Here is an 18,668-nt window from a genome sequence, read left to right as displayed (position 1 = left end):
ATTATGAAATAGGAGGTGACTGGGCTTTGAAAAATAAGAGAGGACTGACAGTTTTGGATAGTATGACAAGACATCTCAGAGATGATAAAACAATGCTTTAAAAAGAGGGGGGGAAATCTCCTTAACAGTATTGTGGATAACCATAAGAATGAAGATGGAACTGTTGTGTTCTGGAATGGAATAACAACTAGAAAAGCAGCAGTGCAAGACCATTACTAGAACTTTTTCTTTAAAGGAATGACTCAAATTCTTAAAATCAACAAAATTTAAATTATACATTTTCCTAGATGCAGTGGGTCTGACCCCAACTTACTTATTGCTCTAAATAAATGTCAGAACAGGCTGCAGATAATGAAAGGCTTCCCACATCACACTGTTCAGCCAGCTTCTGAGCAAGCCTGAAGGGAAATATAACCTATTCTAGGACACTTTCTGGGACAGGCAGGCAAACCCTGCCAGCTGATAGCCCTACAGTCCCTCTGTGAAGCAAGAGGACAGACACCCACACCCTCACATGAATTGCTAGGCTGGCATTCCCCAGTCTCCTGCAGCCACCTCAGCAAAATGTCTCTTCCCAGGAGCAGTGTGGGATCACACTGCCTTCACACACTGGTCAAAGTGCCTCTGCAGCAGCACTTGAGTGTGTGGGGGAAGCTTTTCTTACTGCTGCTTGCACTGTTGCCTGATTTTGGAACCTTGATGGTTCTGGCCTTGGGTTTACAAAGGCCTGGATGGAACAAATAGATTAAAGGTCTAATCCATGTGCACTGCAAAGGAGTTTCAGGCTGAAATTCTCAAAAAGCCAGGGAAGCAGTGTAGAATAAAGAACTCTTTCCCTCAGCAATATGCTGCTAAGATAGCTCTAGACCCCAGAGAGCTTTAAAGGAAAAACAGTATCCTGGTGCATATATTTAGCTTTCAACTGTAAGCCATGGTCTTACATCTTACCTTGAAAGGTTCCCCAAAATCTCACTCTGTTCTAACTGAAGTTAAATGTCTGCAGATCGAATTTATTTGGCTAGTAGTACCATAAAGGTCTATGGCAGTGCCTGAGCCAGACATTTGTTCCAGGGCTGAACCCCAGAGTTAGCTCTAAACATCTGCTGGGCACCCAGGCCAATACGTACAAAGGGTATTCAGTAATTGCCCTGAGTAAACTGCAAATCCACCGATGAGAGTGAAAGCTGGAACATCAACTCTAGTCTGGATAATACCTGAAAATTTCACAAGCCATTTTGGCCAAGAGTGAAAGGTCTTCATCCAGATCTTATTTCTATGTGATGGACAGTAACTTGGACTTTTTGCTTAAGCTTGCATGAATCTATATTTCATGAGAAACAGACTTTATTTGCATAGTTATACACAACCAGTGTAGATCAGTCAATTCTGCTCCAGTTGCCTTAAAAAGAGGCTGTGAAACGACATAAAACAGAACACTATTTTTAGCAGTTTCAGCCTTAAACTGTTGACAGAGTGCAGACAGCCTCTTTGACATCAAGCAGCTCACTGGTGGATTTCTTCATGATGTGAATTTTGGTGTTTACCTCATGGCTGAAAGCATCTGTCACACACAACAATTCATGCTGAACTCAGGTTTCAGGGAGTATCCTGCTATGCAGCTCAAATGTGGCTTTCTAAATGTGTCTCAAGAGATGCAGAATATTACTCTGACTTTAAAATTTATACCTCTTTGGACTTCCTCTAGTACACAAACATCTTCAGATACATATTCCCTTCACATTTAATATACGAATTCTTATTTCTATCATACGCTTTCTCAAGAGACACAAGAATTAGATATACATATTTAAATGCATACACATATTGATAAAATCTCCTCTTTCTTTGGGATGCTTCATATCAAAGGAAGGACATCCTAATGCCACAGTTTAGATCTGTCAGCAACTCTGCCTTTCAGCATCTGACTGCACTTTTAATTCTATTTTTCACTACCTCCCTCTGACTGCGCTTCTCAGAAGAATTCAGTTGACCTGTCAAGTCACAAGGAATGTTTTTGTTGACAGACAGTAAACCATCAACAACCTTCTTGGATGCATGTTCTGAATTGAAAAAGCATCAAAACCCTCAAAACTGAGTAAGAAGCACGGTAGCAATGGAACCTTAGGTACATTAAGGAAAAGCAACGCATTTAGGCACAAATCAGATCAGAGCTGCTGGCAGAAATCTTCAACTCTCACCCCTGGTTGCTAAGGTTAATTTTAATTCTCTCCTGCTACCTTATTAAAATGGAAAGGCTTTTTATAGTGACTGTATAGCTGTGTTTAAAACTGTTCAATTAACTGCACGGATGAGCAGGAGTGTGTCTGCTTAATCTGCTCCTACAGGGCTTCTCCCTTTTGTTAGAACTTCTGATGCCATGACAAGTGCTTTCACTGCTCTCTCGTGAGTCTTTCCATTTCCATTTTCTCTGCTGACCACCTTGAAAGCAAGGCATCAGCTCATAATGCCTTATTTACACTTGTGATGTCTCCTAGAGAATTTATGTCTGCAATAACTCTGGTTTTGTCACTGTTTTTGACAGGGAAACAAATACAAATTTTGTCTTCAAGGTATCCAAAAGATGTGTCTCTCAGTGCCTCTCAGGAGGTACTGGGATCTTCCTCTTTGCTCATAGGCATGACATTTTTTTTTCTTTTTTTGCCTACTTTTAAAGGAAAGAAGAAAAAGGAATACACCTCTTTAAGATTTGCAGGGAGTTATTTCAAGAAGTGTGAAAAACTATTAATCATTTTTGTTACAGGGAGATCTAGAGGTCACTGCAGGAGCTGCTGTGTGTAAGAAGGGATTGTCTCAACCTGAAGAATAACTCAAAATGGAGAAAATCCTGCTATTTCTGTATCAAAGAAGAGGCAATCTCAAGTCACACTTTTGTGCAACAGTCAAGGCTTGAGCTGAACATTGAGTTCCAAGTCCATTGCAAACAAATCCAAACCTCAGGGATAGAAAAAAAAGAAGTCAAATTATAAACCTGCTTTTTTGTCACTTTGTCAACTGTCTCCCAGTATTGTGTGAAGTGCTTGGTGCTTGATCTACCCTTGTTTTGGGGACTTAGGTTAACTGTGTCAATGCTCAACTCCTTTTAAAGATGTAGGCCATGGCTTGATATAGCTTCTAGGTATTGAACTTCTTCTCCTGCACTAGTACATTTCCTTTTTCTTCAGTCTACGCAGGCATCTGTACACTGAGAATGATACATCTGTGGAACTAATCACAAGGACTATGTCTCTTTGATGTGATTCAATAATCAAGCTTTGGTATCTTTAATCTTTTTGATGTAGTCAATTCACCACTGCTAACAGCAACTGAATAACTGAATAATATCAATGTTAGGCAATACCAGTGCTCAGAAACTTTGGTGACCAAGAAGAGGTTGTTTGACTCATCAGGATTGTTACCTTTACAGCCCAGATGGATTGATCCAAAGGATGGAACAGTTTAAAGCAGAAGCCATCCTTTTTGGAGGGTCTCTCAATCAGCTCACAAGAATGGAGCAGGATTGTCCCAACCCACTGTCCGATCTTTGGTGTCTTATAAATGAGCAGCACTCCTGGTTTCAGGACACACCAGAGTTTGGTCCAGCTCTTCAGAGTCCCACGAATCTGGAGGAATAAAAAAAGTTGCACCTACATTGCTCCTTGGAAGAAACCCAGCATTTATTCAGCATTTATACAGTATTTCCAGTATGTCTACTCTGAGGCTGCACCATGATACATTTCCTAAGGAAAATACAGAGTGCTCCCTGAACAGTCCTAGGGACCTCAGACCAAAATTTCAGAACTTAGAAATCTGGTTTTCAGAATCTTGTCTTCATAGTTTCATTACTGGCTTAGTATTCTTACTATTTTTATGGCTAGCTCAGTGTTAGCAGCTTGATTAATTTTTTAGGCAATCAGCACTGCTGGCCCATATGAGAGGGATCTGTTGATAATCACGGAGACATGCTAATGAGAACATTGCATATAAAAATGTTATAGCTAGTCTAACTTGACTTACAAGTCATTTTAATAGTGATCTGCAGAACACTTCTATTAATGGGTTTTGTCAAATACCCCATTTTAAAAAGTACTGTCTCCAGCTGGTTTACTTCTCTGTCAAGCTCAATGCAGCTCTCTCTTGAACAGAAGACATTAAATCTGATAAGAGTGTATTAAAGATAACAGCTTTAAGAATGGAGAAGTTTCTCAGTAAGCTTAGATTTTGCCTAAGGTCTTTCTGCCTTCAGTATGCATAGGCCATACCTTAAGTCTTTTCTGTGTTCCATTTTTGTGGCACAGCATTATTTGCAGCTCACCAGAAATTTGCAGCCACAGCAAACGGGCAACAGGTATTTAGTGTTTTTGAAAGTCTCAATATTTCTTTTTCATTATCAGTAAACACTACGAGAAGACTTTGCTGCCAATCTAACTTCTCAAATAAACAATAAGCATGTCACTTTTTGGACCTCTAATAACTACAGAACAATGTTGAAGGTTTTTACCACTAACCAAATGCAACTGTATTGTTGCAAGAGATCCATAAGTTACTTTGTTTTTCTTATGCGTTTGGTAATGTTTGGAAATTCGGTTTTGCTAACACAAAAGGTTCAACCAATTCACTAATATTTGAGAAAACTAAATAGCCCCAAAGGAGGAGAAAACCAGTGCTCATCTCTCAATGTCAATTCAGATTTACTTTGCCACACAGAAGTTTCAGGACTTCAATGCAAAGCTGTCACTAACTGAGTCTGTGCACAAGGAGAAATTGCAGTTGTCACCAGGTACAATATGTTTCATTCTGTGCTGTGACAACAGAAAATCCAATTTTCGATAGAACAAGCTGTATCTGCCCATTTTCAGGCTGTTACTCAGTCTACTCCCTCTTCAGTACAAAACCACATTTATGGGAAGAGGTCAACAGAGTCTTTCAGAGAGGAGCAAACAGAGAAACATCATCACTGCCCTTTGTACTATGCCCTTTTTGAGTCCTTGTTGCTGCTTAAGGACATGGAATAGACCCATCGAGTCAAAGTAGAAAGTAAATACCCACAGTTCCACTTTTATATCAGTTATTTAAATAAAGCTTGAGTTGAATGTAAAAACTATTTGGTCTTCTTTCACTGGAAAAAGTGCTAGTGCATACATCTCAGACACATCAACTACTTCATATCTCACTTATTTTTTCCCACAGCCTCAGAAGAAATGTATCAAATACCTTCAGCCAGTCTGCTGTGATCACAACACTGGGATCTTTCAGAGCACTGAAGAGCTGTTTGGTAGCTCTTTTCTTCTCCTGTCTGTAATTTTTTTTTTGCACCTGGTTGAGAAGAGAGAAAACACAGTAGATGTAATCATGGCCTCTTTTGGGGAGGAAGGAACATAATGCATTAAGGACAGTTATGTATAGCACAGCAAGAACTTTACCCAGCACAGGTTCCCCTGAAATGAGCACAAGGAAGAATAAAAACATAACGGGACAACAGGCATTTTCTTTGCTCCTAAAATTAAACACAGCCTAGTTTGTCTTTTCTTTGAGGGAAATGGAAAGAGACTGGATACCCAGTCTTCCTCACTCCTCAAATTCAAGAAACGAAATCTAATTTCATTCATTTATACTTTTGGTTTGGTAGACAAATAAGTGTTCAAGATACAATTTGCTCAGATTGCCTAGGCAAGTCTGTTCCAAAAAGAGCAGTGAAGGATTACAATCCTCTTGAGGTGCCTAATGGCTCCAGAACATACAAACACAGTGAAATGATTACACTGATCTGTTCTGCTTGCAGTGTATCATCTAATCCTGTGTATAAAGCCTGTAAATGTCCTTGGCCTATAATGACTCCTAGAAGATTCAGAGGCTTCTCTGGGTCTTGGGAAATGCCTCTGACTTGTTTCCAATGGTTCGTTTGGAAGGTACCACTTGTTTTTTAAAAGCAAGTCAGCTGATGGTGACCTGGCTTCTTTGCACATACCTTGAGTGTCTCCTTCTTCATGAATTTGGCTGTGGGAGACACACACTCTTTGTCAGACCCATTGCAAAGCTTATATTCACTCTAAAAAAAAAAAAAAAAAGAGGGAGAGAAGAAAAAACGAATGTGTTAACATGAAGATGTTCAAGTTATGCTCTGATAAAGTGTTGTTTATAAACTTTCAGGAATCCCTGAGCGAGTTGATTGTGGACTTCAGCAGTGGAACACTAAGCAGGTGCACAAAATACGTATCTACAGTACAGTCCAAACTTCCTTTTTATACCCATGGCTGGTTGGAAAATTCCCCAACAAATTTTCTTTGTATTTCTCCCATGCAGATATTAATCTTGGTTAAAAAAAAATAAACAAAAAAATCCAACAAAACAATAAAACAAAACAGAAAGCAAAAAAAAATTATTTCTAATTTTGAAAATTGCCCAACTCTGTTCAGATCTGAGAGCATGTCAATCACTAGAATAAAATTTATGGGGAATTTGTTATAGATTTTTCAGAACTAGACTTGATACTGGCATTGACTATTGCACTGACTGAAATGTCCAAAAACATGGGTGGGCAAGAAATGACCTAATCATGTTGCAGATAATATAGGAAATCACCTTCATCTTGGCCTTGCAAAGTGAAACAGAAAATACACAGAGTCACTTCCAATCACATTTGGTTGTGTCAGTGCTATTTAAATTCACGTCCAGAAACTACAGACTGATCTCATGACTGTGCTGATGGGATGCAGAAATGCTTTACTTTCATTAGGCATAATGACAGCATTACTGTTACCAAAATAAAGGATGCTTACAAAGTGCAGCTCTCCAGAGCCTAGCGCACAGTGAGGACCCCCACATGGAACGGTTCTATCAGCAAATTGTACAAAACCTGGGCAAGGTTAGTGGCGAAAGAATTATGGTACACTCTGGACTCTGCTGCTTTTAATGTGACTTTGGGAAAGTTACTTTCTCTCTCTGTACCTCTCTTTCTTCCAACCTTTCATGCGTCTGATGCATTCAGACTGTGGAGTGAGGCATCTTTTGGGGCAGGCACTGTCTCTCCCACTCACACATGACAGTTTTGCAAGAAAAGCTCAGCCCTCAGCCAACTTGGTTTAATGAGTATGACACAAAAATGAGCCGTACTAAGGAAAAAAGTGTATCAAATATGTTTCCCATTCACTGGTATTATGTGAAACAAACCCACTGGGCTCTCAGAATTTCTCTCCTTTATGTCACAAACTGATGTCATAATTTTACAGAACCTCCAGTTTTGAGAAACCCGCTTCTTTTCTTCCTCCCAGTGACAGAAATCTCTCGGGCTACTACAGCCACAAACGATGCTGTACATTAGTGTGAGCAGGGAAATGTTTAATGACAGCCAGATCAGTCCTTTTCATGTGACTCAGAGAAAAACACAGAAATGCATGACGAGATCACAGCAAACAAGCCATCAACTATGCCTTGGAGACTGGAGCAGGAGCAAAAATGGGAGAGAAGGATGCCTGCTCAACTGAGCAAAACTCCTTGTGGATGATGCAGAATTAGAACTCAGGGGGAGAAGGTGTAATTTGCAACAGAACCACAATCACTGTAGAATTTATTACTTGTTCTCACGTTCCCTTGTAGTACTTTTTCACTAAAACCAAAACTACACATGATACTTTAAAAACAGAGAAATGAAAACTCTGTGATGACACACAAAGGCCAGTGGCAGCCGGGATCTGACTGTTTAGCTTACAAGTCAACTTGGATCCACTCAAAGAAAATGCTACCTCATGGACTCCTGAAAACTATTCAGTGTTTACCAGTTTTGTTTTCACAAAAAGCTAAGCCTGCCTCCTCTGCCTGCAATGCAGCCTCTGATTCATATTTTGTGCTTTAGACTTTACTGTAAAAACACAAGGTTTATGGTGGGGACCATTGCACAGATGTGATGTCTAAGCAGAGAGTTGTGCCCACAGGGTCCTTGTCATGTTTCAAAGGGCAGTAGTAGACATTTGGGAGATAAGCTATAAGCCTTTCTCTGTAAAGAAACATTTTCAAGTGCCGAAATTATTCTGAGCAAGAATCCTTCAGAATTATTCGGAGATTATGCTTTCATGATTTGAGATGTGTGTCCTCTGAAATCGGTCAAAATAATTCTACCCCTTTCTCCCAATTAGCAGGAAGAATGTCCTGTCCTTGAGACACAACTATGAGCCAATTGTTTGTTAGTAATTTCACTCCCTCCAGCCTGAGAGATCAGACACAGAGAGAAACACTGCATACTAGTTCTCATTAGCCAGTGTGAGAGGCAGAAAAAGCACAGATGTACACAAAATTCTAGGAAATACTGCTCAGATGCCTGCAAGGCATCAGGATACAAAGAATGCTTTTTGCTTCACTAATTAAAACAAGTTACAGTTGCTTGTTATATAGAAAATTACACCTCAGCATATAAAGAATGAAATTTTGGCCCCTAAGCTTACTTGGATTCGGGAGATTTACTTGCAGCTGAACTCAGAAAAGCTTCCAACAACCACAGCACACCTGAGCCTAGACACAGACAGAAGCACTGCTCCACCAGCCCCACCTGCCTCCTCCTTGGAGTCTCTCTGGGTCATGCTAAAAATAGAGTTGAACAAGCACAAGAATTCAAACCTGGGATGTTCACAAAGACATACACTGATTCTGACTCTCTGGGAGAGCTGACTCCATGACCAAGGACATCAGTGCCCAATTCCAGCAAATACTGCTGTGCACACCATCAAACCACAGCACACAACAGCAGAGATAATCTCCCCTGACACCACCACAGCCTTTAGGAGCTCAATAAATACAGTGGAACTTGTCTGACCATTTCAAACTGGTCCTTTACTTAGTTAAAGCAGCTGGATGAAGAGCTTTGGAGGATGCTGCAGTGGCTCCTGACCCACTGTGCTGCTTCCTTCAAGCACTCCCTCCCCCAGGTTTGGGCTACACCTGGACATGCTGAATCTGTGAACCTGGCCTGTAAGGGGAAACATGGCCACAGGGAGGAGAGTGGATGAGAAAGAAGCAGTAGCATAGGTACTCACTGCCGAATTTCTAGGCATGGGAAAGTAAGTTTCTGTGCTTCTATGTCCCAAAAACTGTGATGTGCCTACCAGCTGTGTGACCGATACCACAGCTTCCCGAGGTGGTTGCAAAATGCTTTATGAAGAGACAGAAAATGTTAGTATAAATAAGCCATGGTTTTAACTAGGAGCCATGGACAAGCTTCCAGATGTGCCTGACCTGCAACTTTTGACAGTTCCCCTGTTAGATTTTAACGAGGCAGTCTGATTGCCTCTCCTCCTCTACTTTGTCTCTTGTTATGCATATGACGATGCAGCATCACTGATCCTAAACAGCAGTTTGCTGGCAAGGAAACTGGTGATGTTCAGATCTACTGGGCAAAAAGCATTGTATTTCTGGGTTTAAAGTTCCTGCTTTTTCACAGGAGATCTAAGTCCCTAGGACAGCATACCACAGGTCCCCATGCTGCTTATAGTAATGGCAGTTCCCCTAGGTTTAACCTGCTAAGTGACTTGCAAGAATATGATTTCATATTTTTGCATTAATCTGTCTTAATGATTTTGATTGTACCTTGCAGCATATGTAAGATTCAGTAAATTTGGGCCATCAGCTCTAAAGATTCCCAAGACACAGCAGGGTCTCGCATTGCTAAGACACATTGAGAGCACTTAATGATGTCTTTCTACTGCTCTACCTTTCTCAGCCTGGCAGAAAACTAAGAGAAGCCATTTGTCATCACTGCACTCCTTCCAAGGACACTGGGATAATGCTTGTGCAAGGTATCAGAATTTGGTCCCTGCTCTCTGCAGCAGCATGTGAACAATATTGGCCACAGATGAGACTTTGTACAATGGGAGAGTAAGGAATTTTTGCCCTTTTTAAAGAAAGAAAAAGCTCACTGGAGTATTCTAATAAGAAAGCAGTAATTAGGCTTTCCACATACTGGTTCCCATAAAAAGAGAAGTCTGCTAATCTGCCAAAAACTTTCTCCAGAGCATGCTGCAGCATTTGCAAGAAGAAGAAACTGTTGTCCCTTTTCAGTTCTCTAATCAAACCTGTCCTTTTCAGGACTGAGTGATGACCTCGCTGCTGACAATGGGCTGTACTGTACTCAAAAACATACTTTTCATCCCAGTTAAGTTTCTGTTCCCTTTCATCTCAGTCATAGAACTCTGAAGATTCACTGCTGATTGTTAGCAGTCATCACAATACCCTAACATTTCTGCTAGGCTTTGTAAGAGAGCATGCAGAGTCTTCACAATAGTGCTATTCTGATCCAGTGTCATTTTTGGTGACTTCATTTCCAAGAGGAACCAAATCATTTCACAAAAAAGCAGCCTGTGATCAGCGCTGGTGTGGGAGATGCCAGCCCATCAGCATGCCAACCGTGCCTAGGACAACAGCCAGAATCATTCCAAATCAGAAACATTTCAATAAAGTCATTCTCAAGATCTGCTCTGCATGGTAACAGCAGTGACAGCTTACAAGCTGCCCTTTCGTCTTCTTTGCATCCAAGAGAGAGAAAAACAAGACCACATGGGAATTTGAAGGCAGAACAAAAGGAGCTGGGGTCATAAGTTATGCTTCACAAAATCAGTGACATGTCCTTGGTCAGATGTAATTTCTCCAGTATCTTTTCCTCATATAATTGCTACAAATCGTGATTACACAGAAATAAAAGAAATGAAAGAAAAGTTGTTTAAGTAGTATACAAACTGTGGAAAAGCTGGGTTTGACATTACAACTGAGAAACTCCTTGTTATTCATGTGAATATTCACGGATATCTCAACAAAATGTAAGTAATTTTGGTTTCATAAGCAGTTCTTTTTGAAAATTTTTTACTTTTGCTGTGAATTAACAGCTCATCCAAAGCACAGTAGAGTCAATGAAACTATTCTCACTGACAAACAACCTTTGCAGTAGAAAACATTACCCTTCAACTGATATGCTCCTTTACAGCAAGCTGAATAATCTTCAACTAAAACTTTCCAGGTGGAAAAAACTCAACAAAATGATGTTACAAAGACACAGTGACTGTGTTTACAACTCTGAAATAGCACAATGATTAGCACAAACTGAAAAGCCTGTACAAATAAACAGTTGACATGACAGCAGCATCTGGGGAAAATAACTGGTGAAATTCAGCCATCCAAGCAACTTCAAATATCAAGTTATACCAGAGTTTAGTGGAATCCTTGGCTCCATTGCATCAAATTACAGTAAACAAATAAAAACTCACTGACCTCACAGGATTTCTATTTGATCATTTAAGTGTGCCTTGCATGGAAGTTCGTTCTGCAAGGTCAGAATATCTAAAGAACATTTGAGGCGAGATGGAAGTTGGACACTGAGAAAGATGCTGTTTCATATGACTGTCATAGACCTAATGCTGAAACAGTTTTGATTTCCCCTCCAGCTATAGGCACAGCTTTTGCCCCTAGGCTGTGTTTAAACAAACAAAATGAGCAATGACAAACAATTGGACCTGCAGTTTTGCTAAATTGTTTAATAAATAACTTCAATTTCAGCACCTCCATTTCCTCATCAGAAATACTAGACCAAGGAATTGTAATCAGAAGTGACCTATGCTGACATGATTGCACTGGTGTGGCTTACCCAAAGTTATCAACTTTGAGTTACTACTGTCTGCATTCACCTCTGTAAGGCACCTGGGTGTTTTCATGGCTTGTATGTACAAGTCAGGGATGCTGCATGTTTTCCACTTCATATGCAAAATCCCACCCCTCTTCAACCTGATTTTCCCAGGATAGTCAAGGCTACATCTCTGCTCAGCTGAAATCACCTGCAAAGCCTTCTGTGCACAACTGTGACTACCCTAAAGTGCTGCATGTGGAATTGAAGAAGCAAACTTGCTGAGCCGGGGCACAGGAACTGAGTGTACGTGTTTATAAGAGATAACTGGCTCCTAAATAATTCCATCCACAACATAGAGAGCATGAAGTATGACAAAGAAAAGACATCAAAGGTTCAGTTCAGCAGAGCCACCACCTGGAAGGGCCAGAATCTCTCATTAAGCTGTGCTTAACACACACACAGAGGATGTTTCACTCCTGAGTCTCTCCAAGGTGATTCCTGCAATATCTGGATCTGTCTGCCAAACAATTCCTTGGTTTGCTGGCTAAGGAAGAACAGAGGAAAAGGTACCCTTGTAAATTGCCACATTTGTGAATGATCTTCTATGTTAGTCTCGAGTGTAACCATGACTGGAATTACCTCAGAGGTCAGGAGCATGGTTCATAGATCAAGCAGGGTGAGCTTGAGATAGTATGGGAACTGTAGCTTAAATCTCAAGTGATCAGTATGTGTAGTTTCAAACCACTGTGCCGCTAAAATAAATTTCTAGCAGTCAGTTATATTCATATTTCAGATAACAAATCACACAATAAAGACATGAAGCATTTGGGCATGTGGAAAAACTCTTTCACAATGCTTTGCCTTCCAATACATCACACTGTGCATCCAAACAGCTGCACTCCTACAATTTCATAGACCTCCTTGCAGCATTAGCAAGTGACTGGAAACAGTGAAGTACCACTGAGCTTAAGGATTTTTCTGACTATCCCTTAAAATATAGCTCAATTCTTTGTGGCCCGGCATGCATAACAGGAGACTCCAGCTGCCCTCTAGCCAGTAGAATTAATAGGTAAGCACAGGAAAGAAAGAAAGAGAACATGCAGCACTGCATACTGCAATAAATGGTGCCTCAGAGCACCTAACAGTATCAAATGAGGCACAAAGCTAAAGAAAGGCACCTCTTGTCACTATCAGGTGTGTGCTAACTGTACTACCTGGTTGCAGAGACAAGCTTGAGGTTTAGAGACAGTTTGGTGATACTTTCACACCCCAGCTATGAGCCCTCATCCCAGAAAACAAGGATAAAGGGCTCTAAACCAGAGAGAAACTAATATGAGAAACAATCTGAAATAAGTAAGCTAATATTTTTTCCCTTTGAAAAAGGAGATGAAAAAGACTCCACTTAAAAAATTAAATAAGAGAAAATGTGCTGCAGAAACTTACCATACCTACATACATAAAAACATAGTATGTAGCTAAACTGTACCTTAAATATGTTCCAATAAAATGTGGGTCAAGAAGCCACAGCTAAAATTACAAATATATATATAGTGCCAAGAACCACACAAACACATTGAAAGCAAATGTTCCAGTATCAAATATTTGACTGTCTATACAGATGGGACAACTGGGATGTGTTCACACCTCAGAGAGAGCAGCCCACCCATGAGTACAGGGCAGTGTGGTTGCAGTTAAAAGTCTTCATAGCTCACAAGTTCACAGACATTTTATAGGGTTTTCATGCCACATTCTCTCTGCTGACTTGGACAACCTGCAGCCTTCTCCATCATGCAATGTGGATATGGCCTGGGTGAATGAAATGCAGAACTGTTTCCACCTCACTGATGACAATGTGAAACAGAAACACAATTAATGTGCCTTGGAAATGCAGGGAATCCAAGGCAGAGTTGGGAGTTTGAGGTTCCCCAAGCCCCACTCCAGGGATCGAATCACTTTGCTGGCTTTCCTTTCTCCTTCTTATTACTGAGTGAAAGCAGTAAATGTGCTGTGGTACCTCAGAATAGTGCTGCTGAAAGAACACTTATTTCCAAAAAGGTTTTTCACATCCACTGTACCAAAAGAAGGGCAAATATCCATGGCATGGATCTGTAACCTGGAACATTTACTTTTTAACCTGTTAATTAAACTAGCACACCCTACAGTAAAGTCTCTAGAAATTATTCCCTCCCTGCTATCAGGAATCTAAATATTACTCAATTAGAACACACTTCTCCCTTTGGTTCAAGTAGGTGGAATCACTATTTATTTTTAAACTGAAATAGTATGACAGATCTCTATTTACAGTTCTGAAAGCTGACAGTAAGGCTTTATTTTATGGCATTAGAGCTGAGTGGATGTGAAAAATTACATATTAAACCAACTGACCACCAATCTGCCTGAATTTTTAAGTAACAAGACGTTTCACAATAAGGACTCCCTACTGTCATTGCAAAGCATGACAGAAGGCAGGTTACTTGGCTGGAGGAGAGCAAGGTACTGCACAACACAGCAAGGTGTAAAAGAGTGAAGCGAGAACAACAGGTGCTACAGCACAGGTCCAGTGAGGTGGAAAGTCTCAGAATCAAACATCATGTTTTTAAGCAGAATATTCAGACAGGAAAGAAACACTCAGCTCTGGCCCATTCAGCAGCCAAAGCAACTGCCTGCAACACTGCAAATAAGTAGGCAAGTTGAGGTTCAGTGATTTGGTGTCATGTCTTAGTGCACTGGTGTTTTAGAGCAATTTTGACTATTGTAGAGCCAAAAAATTGGGTTAGTGAAAGCAAAGCTCATGTCCAGGTTCAGAGCCCCATTTCTTTTGATTCACAGATCTGATGCAGTTGTTTTGTGCTGTGCATTTCCTCTTAACTCTTGGTAACAATTGTTCTTGGCACTGTCTAGGAGAGACCAGGTGCACACAAAGCATGACAGAAATCAAAGTGGGCACCCAAATCTTCCACAGGTGCATCTCCTTTCAAAAACATAGCTGTAGGAGACTGAACAGCAAGGAAGGCCCGGAGGCTGGGAAAACACAGCTGAGCCATGCTCTCACTCAGAAACCTCTCATAAATACCTATAATTTAGGTAATAAATATATCAGGTAATAAATTCCTATTCCTGCATTCATCCTATGTGTCAGAAATCAAACTCCGATTTGGACACCATTTCGGTGCTCTGAGTTGTCCTGTCCAGATAAAGTCCTTCTTTACGTTCCTAAGTCATGGGAAATTCAACACCACTCCATGTAAGGCATGCAAAACATCTAGCTTTAAAACACAGCCCTGGCTGCAGTTACCTGGTCCTTGGGCTTCTCCACTGCCAGGATAAGTGGGAGGCTGATTTTCCTTGAGGAACCTGCCTGAAAAAGCAAAACCAAGATCAGTTTGCAGCTTTCCAGGTTCCAGCAATAGCAGAGGACATGTACACCAGTCCTTGTTGCATACTCCCAAAGTTCCTCATCATCTCCCTCTGCTGACCCCTCTGCCAGGGCATCCCAGCAGAACAACCTGCAAGCTCCAAGCAAGCACAGAGAAATGTACTGGAAGATGCAGATATTATTTTCATGTCTCACAAGAAATCACTTGTTTCTTTTGTGCTATATTTTCATTTTAGCTGGTGCCACTTGCATTTTATAGCTTCATAGTTTAAAATAAATTTAGTTAAAAATTTATTAACTGGTCTCACTTCTATTTCATGTTACCCTCCAGAAACATGTTAGGGAGCTGCAGCCAAAAAAGCTGAACATGAATCTCAAAGCCAGATCGTATTTACAACGTTGATTCCATCTCTACAGGAAAACAAACCCTGGCACTCTGTAACTCTTGATCTAGAGGCAGGTTTTGAGCAAAGAGATCCAGACACTTTAGATTCAGTTTTACCTCTCCCTAACAGACTGGATGGAAAAGTTGTGTTCAGGAGATGTTGATAGTTTATCTTTCTCTCCTGTTACACCAATTCCCAGGGCTCTCTCCCAGGCTCTCCACTCACTGTTTTGGATGCTGTGCACTGCACTAAATATTACAGGGTTTTTTTTGCAAAACAATTAGGATTTTTGATTGCCTTACTGATCAGGAACAGCAGGAGACACCTTTGCTGACAAAATCAACCTTTCAACCATAGTTATTCACATCTAATTACACTGCCAAACGAGGCTCAAATAAACCAGGTTCTTCTGTGGTAGGTGAAATCAAGCCAGAGGAAAGTGCAGGCTTCCTTGTCATCCCAACCATGCAAAAACACTAATTTTCTTCCCCCCAAAATATGCACACACAGTTCCTGCAGAAAGAGAGGGTGAAGCTTTCTCAATGACTTTTTTAAAAAAGGGTAAGAATGATTAATAACATCCTGAGAAGAAATTAAAGCAGGACTGGGAATGGTTCCCTATCCCAAAGTACCTTGCTAATGGAGTTTGGAGTCTGTGGTGTCTCATCCTTCAGTGCCGATGGGCTGTTTCCTTCCACATCTTTTCCTGCAACAAAAAAATGAGGTTCAAAACCAGCAAAATCCTGTGCTAAACCATGGCTCATCATGGACTGAGAAGGGCTACTGCTAACAAGCACACAAAGGAAGTTATCACAAGCAAGAGCAAGCACACCGTGATCCCAGAGAGGGATTGTGTAGAATTTGAAATAGCCTCAATCCTCATGCTTGGGTAACAAGACTGCTCAAAAGTAAGGTCTCAAAACACCATGGAAAACCAGCATGATGGTTGCAAAGTCCAGCATCTGAAAGCTGTAAAAAAACAGAAATAAGGTTGCTTATGCATCCTTAATCAGCTCCGTTCTGTGTCTGCATTATGATGCAGTCTTTAATTACATTGCCACAGTCTGTTCTTTCTTTACATATCCCATGCCTTGTTCAGGCGAATAATAAATGCAATTTAGTTAATAAGCAGCTGCTCAATCCTCCTTGGTCAGTATCTGGCAACTATACACTGATGCACTTGATAGCACGCTTTGTTGGACATATAATAGCCATGATCACAAAATGTTACAGAAGACAGAAGAGTATCTAGGCATAATTAGTAAAACAAAATAAGAAACCCAACACACTTTCAGAAGATCAATGTCTTCTGACCAAGTTATTTGTTAAAATAAGAAATATTATAAATTTACGAGCAGTAAATGAGTACTATGGCATTTTCCAGTCATTGTATAAATATATAGTCACTACTCAAATATCCTAAACTTGCATGCATCATGTACTGGCATAAGAGTGTGTAGTCCTAGTCCAAGCAATAAAACATAATGATATATACTGTTCTTTTGGCCAAATGCAATCATGGCCTTAGAGCAAAAGAAAGCATAGAGCTTCTATTAAAAAAAAGAAAGCCAGAAAATAGAATCTGATGGGACTAGATTTTTAGTGCCAAGACAGTCATTGTTAACCAATTACAATGTCATTTTCTTCTCAGAACCACCGGCAATCAGAGCTTCAGAATACAGGATGCAGTAAAGAACCACCAAGACAGTGAAACACAGTCCATTTGTAGCACACTGCAAACACGGGAACTGTTGAAAATGTTTCTAATACTGTGTGGGCCAGCCTTGGAAACACCACCAAATCCAAAACCGGCAAGGGAAAATCCTGATTCTCCTGAAGTCAGCAGAAGCTATCGTAGATGTGTCAGAACCATAATTCCTCCTAGAATTATCAGAGCAGCCATTCAATAAGCCAAGCACTGTTATAAAAGTCAGCCACAGAAGGCCATGCTGCCACAGGAGGCCTGGGAGAAGAGGGACAGCACAGTGGTGCTCATGTGGGGGAGTGGAGCGGAGGAAGGACCCACCCACACATGCAGGAAAGTGATGCCAAAACACGGGACTAATATCTCAACCTACTTTCTTAGCTGTCACTCCTCCCCTGGAAACACTGAGTCCTAAATAATGTACTCACAATTTTGATGTTTGTGGGCAGGAGAAAAAAAAAATTAAAAAAAAGATTCCCCAGTGGGCACAGATTTGACAGTGCCTTTGTGCTACCATGATAAGGGACATGGACATAAGCACTACTATGAATGGATTAGAACCTAGATCTCCATACTTTTCCTATCTCTCATGGCATTTTCATCTCTATAACCCTCATTCTCCCTGAAAAAAGCAGAGGATGGAAAAGACTCATAAAGCCATGTAGCTGCTGCACTTGTTTCCCATGAAGAGCTTTTTCTGTGCATGTATGGGAAAGTAACATATGGTCTAAAAGTTCAAGTAAAGTTAATGGGAATCAGCTGCTGCCTGCTCCAAGGGAATAGTGTTTATTAGCACAACAGAATTACATCCATTCTTTATTATGTCTCATTTTTTAAAGAAAGCTTAACTCCACCCTTGTAGCCATACAAAAAGCCTGTACGTGAGACATTTCTGCCTTCTCTCAGTAATGCAGTTAAAAGGATTTGCAACCTGAACAATGAGATTTTCCCTGTTCCTGAGGTTCTGGACAATCCTGCTCACAGAGCAGCAATATGGGGGAAAAAAAAGGAACATGCAACTGTCCATTCTTACTGTATCATTACCAAGGCTTCATTAGATGTGTTCATGAAGCAACGTCTCCTAGTTTCTTATGCCAAACACATTAAGTCTACTGGAAATTGTGAGGGGAAGGCTGTTTCTCAGAGGACAGCTATCTTTGCTGTCTGTCTTAAGCAGCCCTGCTGCAGCAATGCAAAAGGAGAGGGACAGCCCTTGTTTGGAAAGCAAACTTCATAGGAACGATGTGGAAGTTTCTCAAAAGCCACGTACACAGTTAAGTGCACAGAAAGCCCAAAAGTGAGAGTTCCACCCAGAGCACAACAGACACAGCCACCTCGAGAAAACAAATAGGAAACCATTCAAAAACGTGAGGAGCTAAACATGAACTGGCTAGAGAAGCTGAAACACTTATCTCCCTGATTAAGAAAACACAATGCCCACAATAGAAAGAGAGATGAATCTCACTATTTAAAGTGCTGGCTGCTATCAAGACACACAAGGAAAGGTCCTCCACAAAGGAGCCCAAATATTCTGCACCAAATAACAAAACACATTTTGGGAAGAGAATCAGTAGTGCTTATGGAAATAGCCTCCACAGTGAA

At 40.7% G+C, this 18,668-nt stretch overlaps 1 protein-coding gene across 6 annotated transcripts in view; it reads right to left on the bottom strand.

Moving 5' to 3' along the window:
• The window catches only part of OSBPL5 (oxysterol binding protein like 5), a 180,874-nt gene that overhangs the window by 38,240 nt on the left and 123,966 nt on the right, over positions 1-18,668 (bottom strand). For all 6 annotated transcript variants that reach the window (XM_088166639.1, XM_014887298.2, XM_088166642.1 and 3 more), the window contains exons 3-7: positions 15,994-16,067; positions 14,895-14,957; positions 5,966-6,046; positions 5,212-5,313; positions 3,417-3,620 (exon numbers count right to left, since the gene is read on the bottom strand). In XM_088166639.1, coding sequence (XP_088022765.1) covers positions 3,417-3,620; positions 5,212-5,313; positions 5,966-6,046; positions 14,895-14,957; positions 15,994-16,067 — 524 coding nt within the window. The remainder of the gene's footprint in view (positions 1-3,416; positions 3,621-5,211; positions 5,314-5,965; positions 6,047-14,894; positions 14,958-15,993; positions 16,068-18,668) is intronic.

The sequence above is a fragment of the Sturnus vulgaris genome, chromosome 6 (genome assembly GCF_052056855.1).
Source record: "Sturnus vulgaris isolate bStuVul1 chromosome 6, bStuVul1.hap1, whole genome shotgun sequence".
NCBI lineage: Eukaryota > Metazoa > Chordata > Aves > Passeriformes > Sturnidae > Sturnus > Sturnus vulgaris.
Note: the sequence above shows the minus strand (reverse complement) of the source record. Positions and strands in the feature narration are given on the sequence as shown.